General features: G+C 36.4%; 2 protein-coding genes across 3 annotated transcripts; both read left to right on the top strand.

Annotated features, from left to right (window-relative positions):
* The first annotated feature begins 1587 nt into the window (after positions 1-1587).
* Positions 1588-6460, top strand: chmp3 (charged multivesicular body protein 3). Its single transcript, XM_079854266.1, has 6 exons — positions 1588-1753; positions 2040-2100; positions 2224-2403; positions 3396-3517; positions 3599-3713; positions 5134-6460. The coding sequence occupies exons 1-6, from the start codon at positions 1709-1711 to the stop codon at positions 5280-5282; spliced, it is 672 nt and encodes a 223-aa protein (XP_079710392.1). The 5' UTR covers positions 1588-1708; the 3' UTR covers positions 5283-6460.
* Positions 6461-7960: 1500 nt separating this feature from the next.
* Positions 7961-21035, top strand: reep1 (receptor accessory protein 1). 2 transcript variants are annotated; one of them, XM_079852481.1, is made up of 8 exons: positions 7961-8067; positions 11428-11500; positions 11598-11674; positions 11827-11947; positions 12477-12590; positions 13926-14097; positions 15915-16168; positions 19672-21035. In XM_079852481.1, the coding sequence occupies exons 1-8, from the start codon at positions 8036-8038 to the stop codon at positions 19747-19749; spliced, it is 921 nt and encodes a 306-aa protein (XP_079708607.1). In that variant the 5' UTR covers positions 7961-8035; the 3' UTR covers positions 19750-21035. The 2 variants fall into 2 exon arrangements, with proteins under 2 accessions (XP_079708607.1, XP_079708608.1); XM_079852482.1 differs by lacking the exon at positions 15915-16168 and having other exon boundaries at positions 7970-8067.
* Positions 21036-21092: the final 57 nt, after the last annotated feature.

The raw sequence follows: 21092 nt of genomic DNA, 5'->3' as shown, positions 1-21092 counted from the left end.
CAGCCATCCGTTCGATTGGTGCAGCATCCCAGATAAGGACGAAAAATCTAGAACCTGGAGAGAGAAACTCGCATTTTTACGTCACTGGGAATGACCGAGCAATTAAACGACCTATGGAGAATGTCAAGGGTCAATCACTGGATGTGGTGATGGAGAGAAATAAATAAATAATTAAATAAGTAATTAAATAAGGAACACCACCATCTCTATAATCGAAAATAGGCAATATTTCAATATAACTGAAGGCAGATATTACAGAAAGGCGTTGCTGAATGGGTTTATTCATTTTTTTCTTGTCATATAATCTGTTGCTCATATTCCCAGTGAAATTAATTCTGTCTGTTCTCCCAGACCTGAAAAAAACCCAGTTGGATCGATTTGATTTTCTATGTTAAAATCTAACAATTATAAAATTATATCCCTATTTTTTTAAAGAGAATTTATTTTCTTTTTTTCTTTTTTTTTTTAAAGAGAATATCTCTACTCCTGTCCTTTTCTATTGAAAAATTATCTTTAATCATGTAACTTGGTCTCAAGTTTGGTCGTTGTCCCAAAAATTCCTCCTCACAAATAAGGTTAAGGAAATCTCATGCAAAATAATTCATATATAGAGTCTATCCTACTAAGCAATTTCTACAAAAATAGAAAATATTGAAACTTTCTGTGAAAGTTTGACTGAAACCATTTGTCATATGTTTTGGTCCTGCCAAGATACACAGTGTTTCTGGAAAGATGTTAAGAGATTCATTGCTGATACTATTTTAAATACTTTTCTCTTATCCTATAATGTATAAGGTTATTGTATTAAGGACCATTGCTCAAAGGATGCTGGTTTCATTATAAAAAATTTTTTTTAAAATGTAAATAAATTTAAAAAAATCAAAAAAGTACATAAATTCACAAATGACAAACCCAATTGTACAGTGCTTAAGAAGGAGATTAAAATGTGCATAGATGTGATGTCAAAATCTAAACATAGCAGATCAATTAAAACAACTGCAATGTTCTTCATTTAACATTTTCATATACAAAACAATGTAGGCTATCTACTTTTATTCAACAATAAATAGATATGTGCTCTCTCTGTTTTCTTTCATTTTTGTCATTTCTATTATTGTAAAGCATTTGATATGTTCTTCTGATGCAATATGGAAGTTACTCTTGTGCATGCTATTTGTTGATAATAAAGCGTTTAAAAAAGAGCCTCATTACAATTTGGGGATCATTTCAAATATGCCTGAAAGTGTTTTGCTTCATATTTGCATTCAAGGTTTAAATCACTGTCCTAAAAAAAATAAAAAATAAAAAAAAATAGTCCTGTATTTTCAGGCCCTTAACTGTTTAAAAGTGTGTTTATTTATTATTTATTTATTTAAATTGTCTAATTTTGTGACGCTTGACAACATTGTCTATTTAGATCATAAACAAACATTGATATTAATTAATAAATGTTTAATACCATCATCATAATTTTGAGTCAGAAATGTATGAATCAGAAAATAAAATTGATTAATGCGGTGTGATACCATCAGGGGAAAAAAATTACAGCTCGAGTTGTACTTTTATTATGAAATGTAGACTATCCTCACCATAACCGGAAATGACCTATGTTGTCATATGTCGAGAGGCTGGAATCAGGAAGTGGGCTTGTAATGTACTATTTTGATTGTGCCCGTCTCTGTTCAACTATTTAATTTACAAGTTTAAAATGGGGCTTTTTGGAAAAACACAAGAGAAACCACCGAAGGACCTTGTAAGTGAAACATCGATCGTGATGGGCGACGGGAATGAACGGTTTTTATAAATGTTCCACTGTAAATATTCGCAGGCCTATAAATAGCTCGCTTGTCACATTTGTTACATGCTGTGTTACGTCATGTCTTTATTCGTTTTTTAAACGACGCTCTTGAAAGTTACGTTTAATTGAGTGGTTTAATGTTATGAAAACCAAATTCAGTAATTCGGCTTTACACGCTTGTTGGTTAAATCCAATCACAACAGGTAGTTGTTCACAAACTGTCTTCATCTCTTTTCCACAGATCAATGAATGGTCTCTCAAAATCAGGAAAGAAATGAGGGTTATTGACAGACAGATCCGAGGTGAGGTCAAAATACACCGTTTATTATTATTATTTTTATTATTTTTTTATCAGTATGTAATTAAATTGTTCAATTAGGTAACTGTACTTAACAGAAGTTGCAATTGTATATATTTTTCTGAAGATATTCAAAGAGAGGAGGAGAAGGTAAAGAGATCCATCAAAGATGCTGCAAAGAAGGGACAGAAAGATGTCTGCATCATCCTCGCCAAAGAGATGATTCACTCAAAGAAAGCCGTCAACAAACTGTACGCCTCTAAAGCCCAGATGAACTCTGTGCTGCTCAGTATGAAGAATCAGTTGTGTGAGTGTAGTTTTTATTTTGCAGACCCAACAATATGCGCTGTAAGCTGATAGAAAAACGTGCAGAGTGACCCACATTTGTTTTTTGACCACTGAAAATGTGAGCCACATCGAAGTCCTTATATCTCTGGGAAAAAAAGCCATATAGGGCCTTAAAAATAGGGTTCTAAAAGAAAAGTTTGTTGAAAACCAAAAATATACAAAGGATATTTAAGGGTTAGTTCACCCAAAAATAATTTTCCTTCAAATAACAATTATCAATGACATAATTTCACCAGTAGATGGCGACAAGTGACTGTTAAAACTTATTTGTCATTGAATAATTCGTTCAAAAACGCTTATTCATCCAGTAATGAAACAAGTGAGTAATTGAATCATTCATTCAAACCATATTAAAAATAATAATAATTAAAATTTATTAAATATTTTTAAAAAGTCTGCAGCAATTAACATTTTGGTTAAAACCTCTAGTAAATTAAATGTGATTGGGTTTAGTTGTCCCAGAATCATGGGAGAATCGTGATCTCTTTTTTTTTTTTTTTAACCAAAAAATTGTTCCAGAATCGTGCAGCTCTAATACAAGGATGCACTGAATTGATGAAAAGTAACAGTAAAGACGTTTATGATGTTACACATGAATGAATTGCATTTAAAATAAATTAAAATATGTTTTTATACTTTTATATAAAAGAAAAAGAGGACACCTGAGAATATTTCCAAACTAGACAGTAGAGACTATTATTAATCTTTAATTAATCTAAATTATTGTTATTTTATAAATATACTATTTTTCCATTGGTAATTCATATACATTCGTAATGCATTATTGTTAATTTATACAGCTTGACATGTTAGAAATGAACAGTAACCTAGATCAATGAATGCTGAACTAGTATTTTTTTTAAGTATTGTTGTTTCGTGAACTAATATTACCATAAAGAACCTTATCGTAAAGTGTTGCTCATACGTTTGTCCATTGGTTTCCCATTACAGCTTTATTAAGAGTGGCGGGTGCCTTGCAGAAGAGCACAGAGGTCATGAAGGCCATGCAAAGCCTGGTTAAAATCCCAGAGATTCAAGCCACCATGAGAGAACTCTCAAAAGAGATGATGAAGGTACTTACACAAACACTTCCTCAAAGAAACGTCTTGTGAGCACATGTACCACGTCTAACGTGGAGCACTCGTACTACACAGGCTGGCATCATAGAGGAGATGATGGAGGATACACTGGGAGGGATGGAGGATGAGGAGGAGATGGAGGAAGAAGCAGAGGCTGAGGTTGACAGGATCCTCTTTGAGGTTACAGCTGGTAAGGAACCACATGACCATCACCCAATGGCCATTTTATCTCGCCAGCCTTTTCTTATTATGAAAAATGCTTCAGCACAAAACATTTAGTCATTTTTAGGGCTGGGTTGAAAATATTAATTAATCGATTTTAATCAATTCTCATTTTGATGAACCAGTATTGATTCTTAAATAGTCAGTTCGCCTAAAAAAGAAAATTATCCCATAATTTTAATAAAGGCCTTCTGAAAATATCCATATTTATAACTTTATAAACTATAATCACTGGCTTCCGGTAATGGTCGTAGAGCCCTGCACGGGCCAAAAACTCCAGCCCTAACCCAGCCCTACCCGACCCCAGCCCGACAACGCCTGCAATTTTTTCAGCCCGAACCCGACCCGACCCGAGACCAACATCAATCACTTTTAAGCTCTCTCTGACGCGCGCGCGCTCTTTGATGCGCTCTCTCTCTCTCTGATGCGCGCTGTCTCTGCTACACACGCAAACACACACACGTCACACGCTACTAAGAGGTAAACTTTTATTATAGGCCTGAAACATCATGCCCAAAAATATTGGACAAACTGTCCATTACACAGAAGCATAAACATGAAGGGAGAATATAGTGCTACGGGATCAAACCGCAAAAATAAGTAAATAAACGGCCTACCTTTCTTTGCTTTTCAACTCCCCACGATCCAACTTCTCCTTGATGCCCTGCATGGTCAACTGTCAGTGTCACCTGTTTAATGCACGTGAGTGACGCACGTCGCGAGTGCGTGTATGTATGCGTGTTGCGTTTGTGTTACTTTCTTAGGCGATGTATAATATTTTTAATATAATCAATATAACAATATTTCATAGACACTTTGTGACGTGTGCTCTGCTGCACATTAATTATATGCACAATGAGGAGAGAAGCTAAAATAAGCCCGAGTCCGACCCGAGCCCGATCTGTAAAAAAAAAAAACCGGCCCGAATGGGCTTAGCCTGTCGGGCCCCGACGGGCTTGCAGGGCTCTAAATGGTCGTACTCAAGTCAAGTTTCGGTGGAAGAGTGACCTCTGACCTGAAGCATGACATAGGATGTAGGAGTAGCGTAAGCTAGACTAAACTGTTTTTTTGTGTGTGTGTGTGTGTGTGTGTGTGTGTGTGTGTGTGTGTGTGTGTGTTTGTGTGTCATTCACTGAAACGTCCCACCTTTTCCCACTCTGCGACCCACAGTTTGAAAACCCCTGGTTTACAGCAGTAGTTGAGAGATTTTTTTTTTTTCCTTGAGAAAAATTGACATGATATATATATATTACATATATGATATTGCGTGTGAATCTGAATCGAATCATGAAATTTGTGTCAATTCCCAGCCCTAGTCATTATGCACTCACATGTTATTAATGGAGGAGAACCTAAGCTGAAGGTATTGCTTTTTTTTTTAATAACAGGTGCACTTGGAAAAGCTCCCAGCAAAGTCACAGACGCCCTGCCTGAGCCAGTACAGACTGGGGCCACGGCAGCCTCAGAAGAGGAAGAGGAGGAGGAAGAAGAAGATATCGAGGCGATGCAGTCCAGGCTAGCAGCACTGAGGAGCTAAAAGACCTGCGTTCCTCACCTTCAAGCTCTATAGGCATAGACAACATATCTAACTTCCTCTGTAGCTTTTCTACACATAAAGGCACTTTGGCATGGTAAATATAGGAGAAAATTCGGACTTCACATAAAATAAAAAAAAGGTATATCATACTGGATATAGAATAGAAATAAAATGTCTATATTTCTATCAATTTCTATCTAATAATAATGAACAGTGAAGTCAGATATCCAGTTCTTGTACTCATGGTAGCAGGTTGATGGCTATTTCAAATCATTCAATTTTTACTTCAAGTCCATTTTATTGATGGACGTTTGGGCTCCTCCACTCATTTGGATCTATGCCTATAGCTAAGCAGCTTGTCCAAGGATCTGTTGTGCAGTGTCGTCATATCGGTGTTGGTCTTAGTTGTTTTGTCTCTGTTGTTGAATTTGCAGTTTTATCTCAAGCCTTACTTGGGCTAAGTGCATATTTCTTTCATATATCTGGCAGTTTTGTTTTACTGAGTAGGACAAATTCACGGAAGCCATTACTTGTAAATCTTGTACAAATGCTGAATATAAAAATAAATCCGTTTGCATTGTTATTTTGTTAGTAAAGTAATAAGACGGGCTTTGAGAATAAAGGAATGGCTGTGCTCGATAACTGACTGTTTTGGAACTTGAATGAGCTGATCCTATTTCTGTCTTTGTTTTTGTCGATTTCTGCTGTTTTGGGACTTTTGTTATGGTTTAAATCCATTTCTGTCTTTGTACGTTTTGTCTTATGAGTATTTTTATTATGCCTTTGCTTTTAGATGACTGAAATGCCTGATTAACATGTAAACGGCTGACAATTTATCTTATGGTTTCATCCAGTGTTTTAAGTCGAATGGTCCGTTGAATAGTCTGTTTGCTATTATTCTTACATGTCTGCATATGAAACAGTTACTCTTTGTGCATTATGGCATTATAATTAGTTTTTTAGTATGGCGTGATCTGCTTATTTGACAAGCTGAGCACTCTGGAGTTACAAGTATGGATTTTATACAGATCCAGTCTCAATATGTTGGCTAATGAACCAAATTGATTATTTTTGCTTCATTTCATACCTTTGCTGTTGTGGAAAAACATTCACATCTGCTCTAAAAATTTGTTTTGTAAATGGGAAAAATATGTTGGTAACACTAATAAAATTTTATAGACAAAAAAAGAGTACATTTCACATCATTGATAAAACAGTGTAATAATCTGTTAAGATCTTTTATAAGTTATAGTGCTTCTACAGTAATACAATAGCCCTTGTTGACTGTTATTACCCGCTGTTTTATTCGGGATTCTCAGAGGGTTAGTTTGCTTACCTCAATCTCTCCCTTTGACTCCCTCCCTGTCTACTCATCCAAAGCTTTGTGAAGGAAACCAGATCTTTTGAGTCTTTTCACTTTGAATCTGGGTTACTCCTCTATAGAAGGTCTGTTTATTGCACAAAGATGGACATCTAAGCTTCAGCAAGGGAGTTTAGAGTATTTAAATAGCATTTTAAACCCACCCAAATACTTAGTAGTAATCAACTTAGTAGTATTACTTAATTGATATATATATAGTGTGTCAAAATGACATTATATGATCACGCTCTTATTCATGCGAATGCTCAAACCATTCAAGTGCGAAAAGACACAAAAGAGAAGGCAGTGCAGTACTGTGGATCTCCTGTCTGTGTGACACACACACGACTCAGTGCTTGAATGGACAACACACAAAATTATGCCAAAATGCCAGTTTAGTCAGATCCGCGTCATGTGCAACAGGTCTTATGACAGCAGCCTAATAAACCCACTGCTGTCTGTCATCAATCAAAGTGTTAAAGAGAAAGACTGAATAACTTTTGTTTCTTTAATAAGGATTTAATTTACATTTAATTTATCATTTATGCAGTGTATTTAATTTCAGTATATACATGTTAGACCAAACTGAAAACCTTAAAACACTGTATACAAGATTACATGGGTGAAAACAACGAAAACAATAACTTTTTGTGCATTTTGACAGGGCAAATAAAAATCTGAACCGGTCTGACTGGGCCAATAGAAAAAAAAAAGAGCCCTGATATATTGAAGCAAGGCACAGCTAAATTTATTATGAGTTTATGTGAAGATTGTTTTAAGTTCACTTAAATTAAAAAAATATATATTTTTAAAGCCTAATAAATGTTAAAATGTATAGCTTTCAATTATACTGTATAGCCTACTCAATTATACAGCTGAATGGCTATAATTATTACTTGCTAAAATTGACAGAAACATCAATTTCATAAAGACATCAGCAGCAGTATTGGTTTTGGTGATGCCTTCTTTCATATTTAAAATATAGGCTACTGTCTTTGTTGTTTATTTTAATTTGGAGATTAAATGTGAAATTATTACAAATATATTAAAACTTTAATGTTAGGTGCGATTATTTACGATTATTTACAGAAAAATGTACGATTAATTAGTTATTTTTTTAATCGCTTGACAGCATATCCTATATACATTATACATATAAATATAGGCTTTATATACTATACATATAAAAGCGTAATTATAATTACCTTTTTCACTAATGTTACTTAATATATATCTATTTTAGGTCATATAAGTTGTTATTTTTGCCCATTATCTAGAAGCCACATGTTGAGATCAGTGCGCATGCGCTGTCGCGTCTGTCTGTCAAGCGCTCAATGCCGACATCAGTCTGAAGGAAACTCCTCCCTGCTGACAACACGCCGCTCGCAGCGCAATGGTCTCCTGGATTATTTCTAGGCTTGTGGTGTAAGTCTTCATTCTGCTCTTTAACAGCATTTTCACCGGGATGCGTGAGAATGCTTAATCCTAATATAAATATGTTGTTTTTCAGATTTTTTTGATGCGATAATGCAAGGGTTTCTAGAGCACCTCTTAATTCTAGGCAGATCAGAATCATATATGTTTATGTATCAGGCCAGATTCGACCTGATTATTAGTATTTTGATTATTTTGTTTACATGTTGATAGGCTATTACAAAGGCTAACTACTGTACACTTGCAAGCTAAGGGAAATGGATGATTCTCCTAACTGAGAATCTGACACCAGTGACACGGTGAATTATGCAGGATATAAAAACAGTTTCAGCTCAGCTATTGAAGCAATACATTTTATTCAACACTTGATTCAATTGCATAATTCAGTGAAAATGCAAAAATGAATGTTGAATCTGTTGTTTGGAATCGAGCTGGTCTTTGATGTGTCAGTATAATGGAAAGACAATGGGATGGTCAACCAGCTGATGGCCACTAATGTGTTTTTTTTTTCACCATTTATTTTACTTTTTAATCATCGCTATTATTGACTTAACATTTGAAGTGCGCGTTTCAATTTATTCCACGTAAATATCTTTGTTATCGCGCTTCAGTCAACCCTCTTGCTGTGTGTGCTATCTCTAAATAGCTGTTCAATTAATTTTAGATCACAATATCCGATGACTCTGCACATATGCCAGCACTTGTGTAGTAAACTAGCTGTGTGAAGAGTCTAAAAATAGACGACAAATGCAACAAACCTGTGTTCGTGCCCTAGATAGTCTACACTATTTAGTCGGTAATGTTTTGTTTTGTGGGTCAGGACAGGAGTGACTCCGGATTCGGGTTGTGGGTCGGTCATTTGATCGGGTCAGAGGCGCAGCTGTTGCTGGCCTGGTTGGTTGGGAGAAAGAGAGGACACTGGGATATTGCTAAACTCAAATGCTTAAACACAGGTGCAGGGCACTTCTTTTGGCTATCTAGCACTTTCCAAAACCCCGTTTAACCTATACAGCAATGCAAATGCTATTCGTTCCGTCCCATTGGCTTCTGATGTTTTCTTTGCGCCCTTGACGAGCATTTACTTGTCAAGTCTATTTTTATCAAGCTTGCAGAATGTAAACCTGGAATATAAACGGGGTCGTACAGATCTGTCGCCTGTTTACGTGCTTACAATGGCGCTGCAATAGACAAGAATTGAAAGAAATGTATTCTTGGCTGATTAAAGGAGACTCCAGGCCTACCAAAGGGAGGTTATCTCAAATATCAATAATGGAAAGGGAGTGGAGCGGTTTCCTTTCAGGGAAGTGGACCTAGATGGAAATTATAACTGGCTATTGTTATGTAATTTTTTTATATTGTAAATCATGTAATTGTCTTTAAATTATCTTACAAATAAACCCTACATAACTTTAAAACCATGTTATTTCTGAAGAGATCTTAGTAGGCTACATGAGCAAATGTGGTAATACAAGCAATGATGTCATTTTGACGAATTTTCTGCTAGGGGAGACTGGGGATATAGGGTAACACTTTATTTTACAGTGTCATTGCTACATGTTACATGCAAATACTATAGTAATAACTAACAATTATGCATAATTACATGCAACTAACCCTAAACCAAACCCTAATCCTAACCCTAAGTACATTAGTATTACTCTGTTAATTATCTGTAATTGTCCATTTAAGTACTAAGACACCTTTTTGAAATATCAATAATTCACTATTATTTCCCAGGGGGGGAGGAAACACTTCATTTAAAGCACATAGCCAATACACTATGGGGTAATGCTTATTGACACTGCAAAAAATACCTTTTTTGACATTTTAATCTACAATAATATATATATAATGTGAAAAAAACAACTTAAATTGTAAATAAGATATTTAATGGCTTTCAACAAAATTTTGAATTTTGAAACAATTCATAAAACAGGATAGAAAAGATACTATTATACATACTATATACATTGAAAATGTATATAGAAAAATAGCAGGATATATGTGCAGCAGGCTTTATTCAATAACAATCTCAAAATAACAAAATCCTCGGGTTATCAGAAATCTCAAAATATGAATGGAACGACCATCAAACATTGATGAGAACGGAACAAAGATTGACTGAAAACAAGCCCTATCCACCGTATTCCTGACGACCTCACTGCGTTTTAAATTATGGGTGGCACTTCCGGTTTGGGGAACTTCCATTCAAAAAGGCTGAAACGAATCATTTCAATTCATAAGGTTGCCCTACAAATAAAGCTGATCCGTCAGTTTGACTGGATGAGCTGTCAAGTTTCAATTTTCCATCATGAGTATAACGTTATACTTGGTATTTTAACGTGACATGTTATAACAAGAATATGGCAAGAGCTCTTTTAAGGCAACATAATTTACATAATACAGATACTGTATATTACAGTGATATTTATTTAGCCAAATACTCGCACTTTTGGGGTTATTTGATCTGTTGAAGTACCTTGTTGATGCTTTTACACTTTTAAATTTCCTTTTAATGTTCGATGGATGAAGGGTGAGTAGATTAATGTCATCTCATTGTGACACTTTTTTAACGTATTGCGTTCATAGAGCGAGCCTTTCACTGATCGTTTACAGCTTAACGGAAGTTACACACGCAAAGCGTCATTGGGTGTAGGAATAAGGTGGATATCAAGGTTAACAAGGGAGGAAACAAGAAACAGGTGAGGAGGATTAATCAAACAATGAAGAACCATAGTAACTAATTCAAACAAAGGAAACAGTAAACAATAATATAAAGAAAACCCATCTTAGGCGTTTTAACACGGTTTTCAACTAAAAATTAAATAACTTTTTATGCATTTTGGCTGTTCATGTATCAGACAACAGCATTTTGGGGGCCTAAAACCCCAGACTTTTGAAAACGGTTTGAGTTTTTGAAAACGACACCGTCATTGTCTCCATGTAAACTACAAAAATGTAAATTTGTGAAAACGGTGACTTCATGCGCATGCGTTTCACATGTTCAATCTATAGGCGCATAGTTTTTCTTTACAAAGTGACATCGCCATCTACTGGCCTAACAGTATAATACAGCGTTTTTAATCGTTTACGCAGATCCGTGTGAACTGGGATTGTTTTGACAGTGTTGTCGTCTGTAAGGGAAAAACGCTTCCGTTTTTAGCACAGTTGTTGAGTAAACCTACCCTAAAAGTCCAATTTAAACAGACATAAGACCTAATGTGACAAATGACAACTTGTCCCGTACAAATATGATGTCTTGCCTGATCAGTGAAAAATACCCATGTCCTTTTCTGTCTGTTTTCCACTTGTCTCTGTTTATCTTAAGCATGTTTGTTGCATTTTTCACAGGCTCATATTTGGTACCCTTTACCCGGCATACTCCTCATATAAAGCTGTTAAATCAAAAGATGTGAGAGAATATGTAAGTACAGCTCAGATATGTTTCCATCAGTTGAGCTTATTAACCTTAATTTTTTATTTTTTGCCTGCTGATTCCTAAACTGCTTTATTTCAAACAGGTGAAATGGATGATGTACTGGATAATATTTGCACTTTTTACTACAGTTGAAGTGATTACTGACATCTTTCTGTGCTGGTAAGGACATGATTGCTTTGATCATTTCCTATTGTTAGGACTTACTCATATTTTTATTTCTGCTGATGCAAATGACGGTTTGATGTGGGCGTTAACCACCATGACACATGAGCGTATGATTGTATTTTATTGTCTTTTATTGTGTTTTGAAGGCTCCCATTCTACTATGAGCTCAAAATTGCCTTTGTCGTGTGGTTACTTTCCCCGTACACAAAGGGATCCAGTGTGCTGTACAGAAAATTTGTCCACCCTACACTGTCCTCTAAGGAGAAGGTAATGTATTTGGATCCTTTTTTTTTCTTTTCTTCTATTTATTTTTACCCTGTCTAGGCTGAAAAAATATCAATAGATACTATAGAGCTTTCACTAATACATTTAATTTTTTAATATAAAAATCACTTTTTAAAGCATTTCTATTCTAAATGTTAAACAAACTAACAAGCATCATCCTTAACAGCTGTGGAGAATCTTTCTGCTTTAATGCTAAGAAAGTGAATTGTTAGAGTCGAGGAGGAAGTGCACATTTGACTCTTTTTCCTGTAACCTGGTTGACTGAGGATGAGCAGTGGTACGGAAATGGTACTGTGATTTTCCACAGTCTTTCCACAGGAAATCCGTCAGAAGGACAAACTAAGTCCAAATAAATTTGTCAAACATTAATAACAAAGATAAAGTGAAAACTGTTCTTTTGCTCATAGAAAGTTAAACATGATGCTGATCTGAATGAAACGGATCAGTTGCACACTGTCAGTTCCATTGTTCATACAGCATATGTGAAATATTATTTATGTCTCTTTCTCAGGACATTGATGAATACCTTTGCCAAGCAAAAGATAAAAGCTATGACACCCTGGTGCATTTTGGAAGGAGAGGCCTGAATGTGGCAGCAACAGCTGCAGTAATGGCTGCCAGCAAGGTAATCTAATACTCTTATCTTGTTGTTAAAGGAAATGGCACTTCCATGAAAAGAGTACAAAGGCTTCAAGCTCTTGAAGTTTGTTGTCACGAGTCTGTTACCAAAATGACCAAATTCTGAACATAGGTTTGTGTGGTTTCATTAATTGTCTAGTAATAAACATGAATGCGTACATAAGAAATAAACAAACAAATGAATCAAATTTAGGTTACACTTTATTTGAAGGAATTACACTGTAATTATACATTTAAGTACTGAGTAATATTAAGTAACTACATGTAGTTACTATAGGGTTAGGATTAGGGTTTAGTTTGGTTTGGTTTAGTAACTATGCATAATTTATAACTATAGTAACTGCATGTAACAATGACACTGTAAAATAAAGTGTTACCAAAATTTATAACAAAGTAAAACACAGTTAAAATTGGGTAAATAAAGCTATGACTTATAGGCTAGCTTCTTTGAGACAAAATAGCTTTCAGACAATACTGTAGATATTGATCAAAAATATATATTTTCGAATAAAAATGTTTATTTGATCATTTATTTTTATAATAACGCTGGTAGCAGGGTTGAATAAGTTGATCATGACAAATGCAGTCAGCTCTACAATTCCTGTAAAAACTTGTCCAAATGATGTTATTTATTAGATGTCACAATTTTATTGAATATTCCATTTTTTTATTTCTTCATGTGAGTTTCACATCTATAAAGAATTGAATATCAGTTTAAAAGATGTCAAAATGATTACACTGGTTTTAGGGTTTCAATACAGTTCGATACAATCGAGAGGGTCAAGACCATTTAGGTGGGACAGGTCACGTTATGCTAGATAATAGTTTACCCAATAGTTCTAAGGCCAGAGAACATGGTATTTATTGCTTAAAAGTATCATTACTTTTGGGGACATTTTAACCTATAAAGATTCAACACAAAGTGTGCACATCTAACGGGCAAAAAAGCTCAATGAGGGTGTTCAACCACAAACATTTTTTTAAAAAGGAAGGAAAAGTTGGCACCCAACAGCTCCGAAATAGAAAAATATTAATTTCATGTTCTCACCACAGGTGACGTTTCGAGCCTAGTGGCTCTTCATCAGACAATACATTTTAACATGTACATCAACTGAGTGTTAGTTTAATTTTACATGATATAAGTTTCTTTTGAAGTGAATATTTACTATATTTATACAGGCTAGATAAACAAAACTTAAATACTTCAACATCATCCTTTTCTACAAACAAAACAGATTGTTGATGATAGTCTGGTTCACAACATGACAGTATTTAGACGTTCTTAAGGAGTTCCATCTGACTCTCCGTGTTCTCGATCCAGGGTCAGGGCGTTCTCTCCGAGCGACTCCGCAGTTTCAGCATGCAGGACCTGTCATCTTTCCAGGCAGAAGGCCAGGCTAAGAATGCGAGTTCTGTAACCACTCAACCTGCAGACACGCAGCACAGGACACGCACCATGATGCGCAGCAAATCAGAGGCCGGTTACACCAAGGGTAAGCAATGCCGAGCCAAGTGATCAGTGCTGTATTCCTCTTAACCCTTTGAAGAAGATCCTATAGCCAATCAGATTTCTGCTAATCCTGTTTGGTTTAGCTGCTTCTCTCAATCATCCCTTACATGTAATTAATCCTTAACCCGAGTGTTGTGGCCCTGCCAATGTCCTGGGTAAATGTTTGAAATCGAAAATTGTTTATTGTTCTCCAATCTTCATTTACTTCTATGACACATTACTGTGATTCAGTGAAAGGATCGTAAAAAAAAAAAAAAAAGCTCTTAAAGGGATAGTTCACCCAAAATGTTGTTTCAGACCCAAAAAGAGATACTTGACAGAATATTCCTGCTCTTTTTCATACAATTAAAGTGCAGGATTAAGTTCCGTCTTTGCTCCAAATGTATAAAAAAGGACCAGAAAAGTACCTATACAACTTGTCTGCCACATTCCAGGTGTTGTGTAGTCATTCGATGGCTTTGTGTGAGAAACAGACTGAAATCTTCACTTCCACTGTAGCTCTCAAATGAAGGCAAATTGTGGCATCAGTGATGTTAAACCACATGTTTTCACATGTAATCTGAGAGCTAAGTTGAAGATCTCAGCAAAGAAAAATTTTAATTTCTGCCTGTTTCTCATTCAAAACCATTTCTTCAAGAAGACTTGACTGTGCTTTTTTTCATTCACTTGAGCTGAATACAAAAGAGCTGCCATTCTGCTAAAGATCTCCTTTTCTGTTCCACAAAAGAAAGAGTCATACGAGTTTAGGAATTTTTTTCTATCAAAATATACATTGTTACACATATTTATCCATTCCACCATACTGGATCTCTCTGCCAAACATTTATCAGCCCATAACCAAATGACAAGACTTACGGCCTGTTCACAACAAGGACGATAACCTTACTGTTTTAATAATCATTTTATTTCTATGAGAATACCGTAGTCACAACTATAAGGGGCCGTTTACACAGAATGTGTTTTTTCATTCCACTGCACTGTTTTTCCATTGTTTTTCTATGTAAACATGCACTAGACCAGCATTTATTACCATTGCACTTACATCTTTTTCAGTGTCTCACACTAAAAGTTCAACTTTTTAAAAAACGCGTCTCTAGTTTTTTCCATTCCACTGTCTCACGTTTTTAAACACAAAAACACATCCTTTGTTAATGACACCTAACGATAATGACAGAGATAAAAAAACACATCATGGGAATTACTTTTTAGAACGTTTTTTTCCTGCTGATGAACGATATAAACACTGACAGCCAATCGGAATCCAGCTGGCTATAAAAGACTTGAGCATTTAAAGTGGCAGATGGCATCATTACAGTGCACTCTTATAACAAACAGAACGTTATCGTCTGATGGTGTGTTACTAATATAATTATTGTTATAGTTATCATGCTCTGTGTGAACGTGCCTTTAGTGTTATTTAATACGAGTGTCTAGTTTTCATTTTATTCATCTGTTCTCCAACTACAGAAAGTGATTAGCTAGTGATAAACCAGTTTCCCATTCCAGTTATAGATGTGAGATTCTTATTTCAGGAAGAGCACAATGTATAGAAATCCCTTTCCTGGGGAACAGGAAGTATATTGTCAACTGCACCAATCATTTGTTAGCATCATTGTCTATCACACAGTGTCAAAACTAACTATGGTGACTCAACAGATTGTCATTCATCTTTACACGATTTTCGAGTCTTCCATAATGAAATGTATAATGGATTTAAAAACACTTTGACACCCCATTAATATATACTCAGAGTTTAAATGCAGTGGTGTCACAGTTTTTGTTTTGATTGTCATGGTACAGGCCATGATTTTGACTTGACCGAATATGAGATGTTGAACGTGGAGCCTCCTGGCCCGCTGACTCCCACACCCACCCCGACCCAATCGCAGCCCGCTTTACCTCAACCTGATCCCACGACTCCACAGCTTTCCCCCCCTGAGTCCTTCGAGGATAAATCCGCACCCCCACCTGAATCCTCAGAGGAGCCCCAGGAGAAGGAGGATTTTGCCTCATCTGCTTCACTCCAGTTCAGATTTAAGAGGCGTGCCCCTGAGGTACCCCTGCTTTCGGACTTGCCTGGCTGCACTGGGGCTCTGTTGTGACTAACCTTCTCAATCACTCACCAAGCCCGCTGTTCACCAGCAAGAGTTGACTGAGTGAGTCTCTGAGTGAGTCTAAAGGTGACGATACACAGGGCAACTTTTTGAGCAATGCAATCTTGCCCAGCGATTGTTGCTTGGGCACTTTCCCATTGAAAATGGGCAATACATTTCTATCTGGATAATTTAGATTGGTCGTGGGCCCTGTGTCTCATCTGGTTGCCCGTTGACGGCAACATTGGCCAGCAACATTGCTCAAAAAGTTGCCCTGTGTATCATAGGGGTGGAACGGTACATGTATTCGTATTGAACCGAAACGGTACAGGCATCACGGTTCGGTGCATAAATTTACACGGAGAATACATGGTATAAAAATAAATAAAACTCGCGTGCAAATTAATTAATGTAATGCGGAACTACTGTTAGATACGCGGGTTCTTTAGGGACACCTAATCTGTAGCCCCGCCTTAGGTCTGAAGCGCGATGTTAAGATTGCAATGCTGGAATATGTTGTGTGTGTGTGTGTGTGTGTGAGAGAGAGAGAGGCGCGGGCGCGATCGAAAAGTCGCAAAGTGTTTACTTATATTTGTGTGCGTGTGTGTGTGTGTGTGAGGCGCGGGCGCGATCGAACAGTGGAAACATAAAAACATACTCTATCATTTTGTTTATACAGGATATCATTCAAAATGCAAAGTGTTTAAGTTACTGTTAATTTTTTTTTTTAAGGAAAACAAATATATTAATCTGAAATGTAGCAAATTTTCAATTCATTCAGGTACAATTACCAAACATATCTCAAGGTCTTTTTGTCTTTTTATTAATTTAATTAATAAACTAATTATATAAAACTATTGTCAGTGCACTACAAATAAACTGGTCCTATGCCTTTACTTTATTAATAAAAAAAATAAAAGTAATTTATTTTCCTTTGGTGGTACAGCCTGAGACATGCACAAGCCTTCTACATTTTTGTTCTGCTTTTCCCTCCATTGTACCGAACTCGTACCGAACCGTGATGTCTGAACTGAGGTATGAACCGAACCGTGACTTCTGTGTACCGTTCCACCCCTAGTGTATCATCACCTTAACACTCTTACCTCAGGTCACGGTTAGCATTCGTTTGCAGTGAGTCATAAGGAAAAGACATGGCTGCTAGCTGTGTTGTGTCTAACCTGCTCAATCACTAACCAACACTGCTGCGTTCACCACCAGCAAGAGTCAACCGATCCACGCCTTGAACAAATGACATCTCAGTACACCTACAATTAAGAACTGTTGACTTACATTGGAAGAGTTACAAAGGCATCTCTAAAATTCTTGATGTTCATCCGTGCACTGTTGCTACTCTAAGAGTGGACGTCCTGTGATAATGACTGTAAGAGCACAATAATGTCATACTGTGATTAATATCAGAATAGTTAAGATCATGCTGCCTTTTACATGCGTGGAAGGACAAGAGTAGCATCTAAACAATATTGTAGTGTGTGTAAACATACACACACTCCAATAATAACGTGTGTAGAAGCCCTTAAAGGACTTGAAACCTGACATTTCTTGTAGTTGTGACTGTATGATTTTATATCTCGCAATTACGACTTAATTTCTTGTATTTGTGGATTTATTTCCTGTTACTGCGACTTCCCCTACTATGGTACTATGGTACTATTCTACTACTATTCCCCTACTACGACTTTTTTAACATAATTTAGACTTTCATTCTTGTAATTTTGACTTGTATCCCACAATTTTATATCCCACAACTTTATTTATTGTAATTGTGACTATTTCTTGTAATTGCGACTTTGTTTAACAGTTGCAACCTTCTTTCTTGTAATTTCGAGAATGAGAATACTTTAATTGAAGAATTTTTCCTTGTAATTGTGAATGTCTAATATTTTTTATTTTGTGTAATCTTGTAATCACACTTTTTTGGACTTTATAACTCACAACGTGACTTCGTTTGTTTTAAACTTCACAATTACCTTTTTTTAACTCTGACACCATGTCTACATCCATTGTCGCATGGCATCGCAGCTTGAGGCTGTCTACACTGAACAAGCCAAAGATTCAAATCCATTTGTCCTGTAGTCGGATGTAGTGCAAGCATGTGGAGTATGTCAGAAATAGATCGGAGTATCAGCTTGCTGTTGGTGTCTCGACATGTAACGCCACGCCGCGTCCAGTATAGACAGTATCACTGATGATAATAGATTCATCTAGATTTTGTCGCATTACGTTCTTTGCGTTCGGTGTAGACATGGTGTGAGGCAGAAATAGGCTTCCAAAGATGGATGATATATACATTTTTTGTTTGTTTTGTTTTTGGTGCACGCGTACACTTCTATCTTTTAATCTTTATTGTACCTTCACTTTTTCTTGCATACCGCCACTTCTCACATGTTGCCGGTACTTTTCTGACGTCACAAATGACCTTGTAACCAATCACGTCAACGTGTGACCGTCAATGAGTGGATCTCTGAGCTGGTGTGAGTGAGTGGAGGCGGGGCTAATTTGCATATTCATAGAACCGTGTATACTAAATAAGGCAAGAGTGTTGAGTTACATTCAAGCTATTTTAAGGCATGACATTTTTTTTTTACAAATATTCCATTTTGGTGATCAAAGATGAGTTTTAGGGGTTAAAATGATTGACTACAGGGGGACTTTAAAAGTCTCTTATCGGTCTGATTTACCAAGCCCTTCATAAAATGAACAAAACAGGTGCTACAATTTAATAAAATATCACATATTATAAAGATACTTCATATTTAATGATATTAGATAATTTGTTAATTGCATTTAATTGATTACACCTTCAATAAAGCATTTGCAATTGGTGTGTAAAAGGCGTTTTTATGCATGTTTGGCCTGAGTTTTTGCTGCATTTCCACTGTTCTGATCAGAAGGGGTCGTCAGCATGTGGCGTTTCGAGCGCTTCGAAATGGTTAATCATTTTGTGAAGCAAGTTTTCGAAAAGCTTCGCTTCTCCCATCATCACTACCCAGGGGCACTGCATGAGTTATATATCTCTCATCTCGACAAATCACGTGAATGCAAGCAGAGTCGATCTACCCTATCGGAAGTTCATTTTTATGATGCTGATTTGCATATCCCAGCCCGTGCACAAGAGAATGCCAGCACTTTTTTCACATCAAGCACTGCGTACACTTGCTACCAATCATTTTTGTGCTTTTATGAACCAAAGCTGGTGGACCAGTCTAACTCAGTTTGACTAAGCTAACTGACTAAAAACCTTTGCACACAAAGCATGTTCAGTCATGCGTTCCCAAAAGATGTAGGACAGGTGTTTGTCTTTCCTTGGATTGACACGTCACAGATGTCCTTACTCGTGTTGACCTGATCTTGTGATCATGTTTATTTTGTGAACAGTAAACATGAAGTGTGCATTGCTCTCTGAATGACTTGACATATTCTCACAGATCTCTTCTCTCTCTCAGCCTCCTCCTAGATCCCTAAGACCTTTCACCCGATCCAGATCAAAGAACGCCCTTTCTTCAGACCCTGAAGCCATGTGACTGTGCAAATGCTCCGAGAGCGCTTTAGCTGTCTAACCTGCAACACGAGGAGACGCAACAGGAGAAGGCAGAGGAGGGGAAAAGGGAATGCAGCCAAAATGTTCAAATATTGAAAAGCAGCCTTGCTCTGTAATGAGGTAACCAAAGCGATGTGCAACCTTTCGCTTCTGATCTTTGACACTCATCCATTTAGGCAACACATCTGTGTACATACTGCTGCTCTGAGACTCTTTTAGGGTTATTGAACTTGTTTTGTACATATTTATGAAATGTTTGAGTGTAGATTATTTGTTTGATTACTTGGTATGATTTTGGGAGAAACAAACACATACATGCATGTCCCACTGGTCTTATGTCTGGAGTCACCCAACCATAATTACTTATTGTTTATGAGCAAGCATACTTTATTTTTATGGGGGCTGCACTCATTTCCGCCCCAACTCAACAACTACTGGGTAGCAAAGTGTTTTTCCGAACCAATCTTTCTTAGAACAAGAGTTCCTAGCAAAAATGCACTGCACTGAGATGGTTGGTGTGTTTGGCAAACATAACATTTGTTTCATGATATACAGTATGTAGCCTATAAACAAATGCGTGTTCTTCTGTTGAAAGGGGCTTTTTAAAACAAGCTTGTAGTTGAAACAAATTTAGGTATTGACTACAATGCCTGACATGACATATGATTTAAAATAGATGGACAAAGTGCAATCGATTTGACAATTCTGCTAAACTTTCAATAGTTCAGCCATAAACTTTTTGTGCTGTAACTATATATATATTCAATTCAATAACCATCTTGTTAAAAATACACTCACAAAAGAAAAGCTTTTCTAGACCGAAAGAGGCAATTAAGTTGATAGATGTTTATGGACATATTACTTTAATTATTAAGCATGTACAGTGTTTTTTTTTATCATTTAGAAACCTTTCAAACATTGCATTTTTTAAGCCTTTAAACTGAATCTTTGTTTTTTTCTCTCTTAGTTGGCTTCTTAAACCTCTTCAGTTGCTTGATGTTGCATGTTTTAACAATGACAATTTGAATGTGTCTCACATTTTTTGGCCTCCACTTTCTGAGCGTGTTCAGTATTAAAGTACCTTATCAGAGTTGAGCAGGCGTTAGTGGTGATTTGGTACAACACAAAGCGGGTCCTTCACTCCATGTAGTGGTTTTACTTCTGTAGCATTTAGGAATTTAGTCATATGTGGGAGAAACGTTTAAATGTTTAGAAACACTGTGCAATTACACTAGCGTAGCTTGTATCACAGAGAAACTCACAGTTTGTCGTATCATTCCCGATCACAGTCGAGTGTATTGGAGTCACTTAGAGCTGTAAATCTCT

The sequence above is a fragment of the Squalius cephalus genome (genome assembly GCF_949319135.1).
Source record: "Squalius cephalus genome assembly, chromosome: 20".
Lineage (NCBI taxonomy): Eukaryota > Metazoa > Chordata > Actinopteri > Cypriniformes > Leuciscidae > Squalius > Squalius cephalus.
This window is presented reverse-complemented; position numbering and strand designations above follow the sequence as displayed.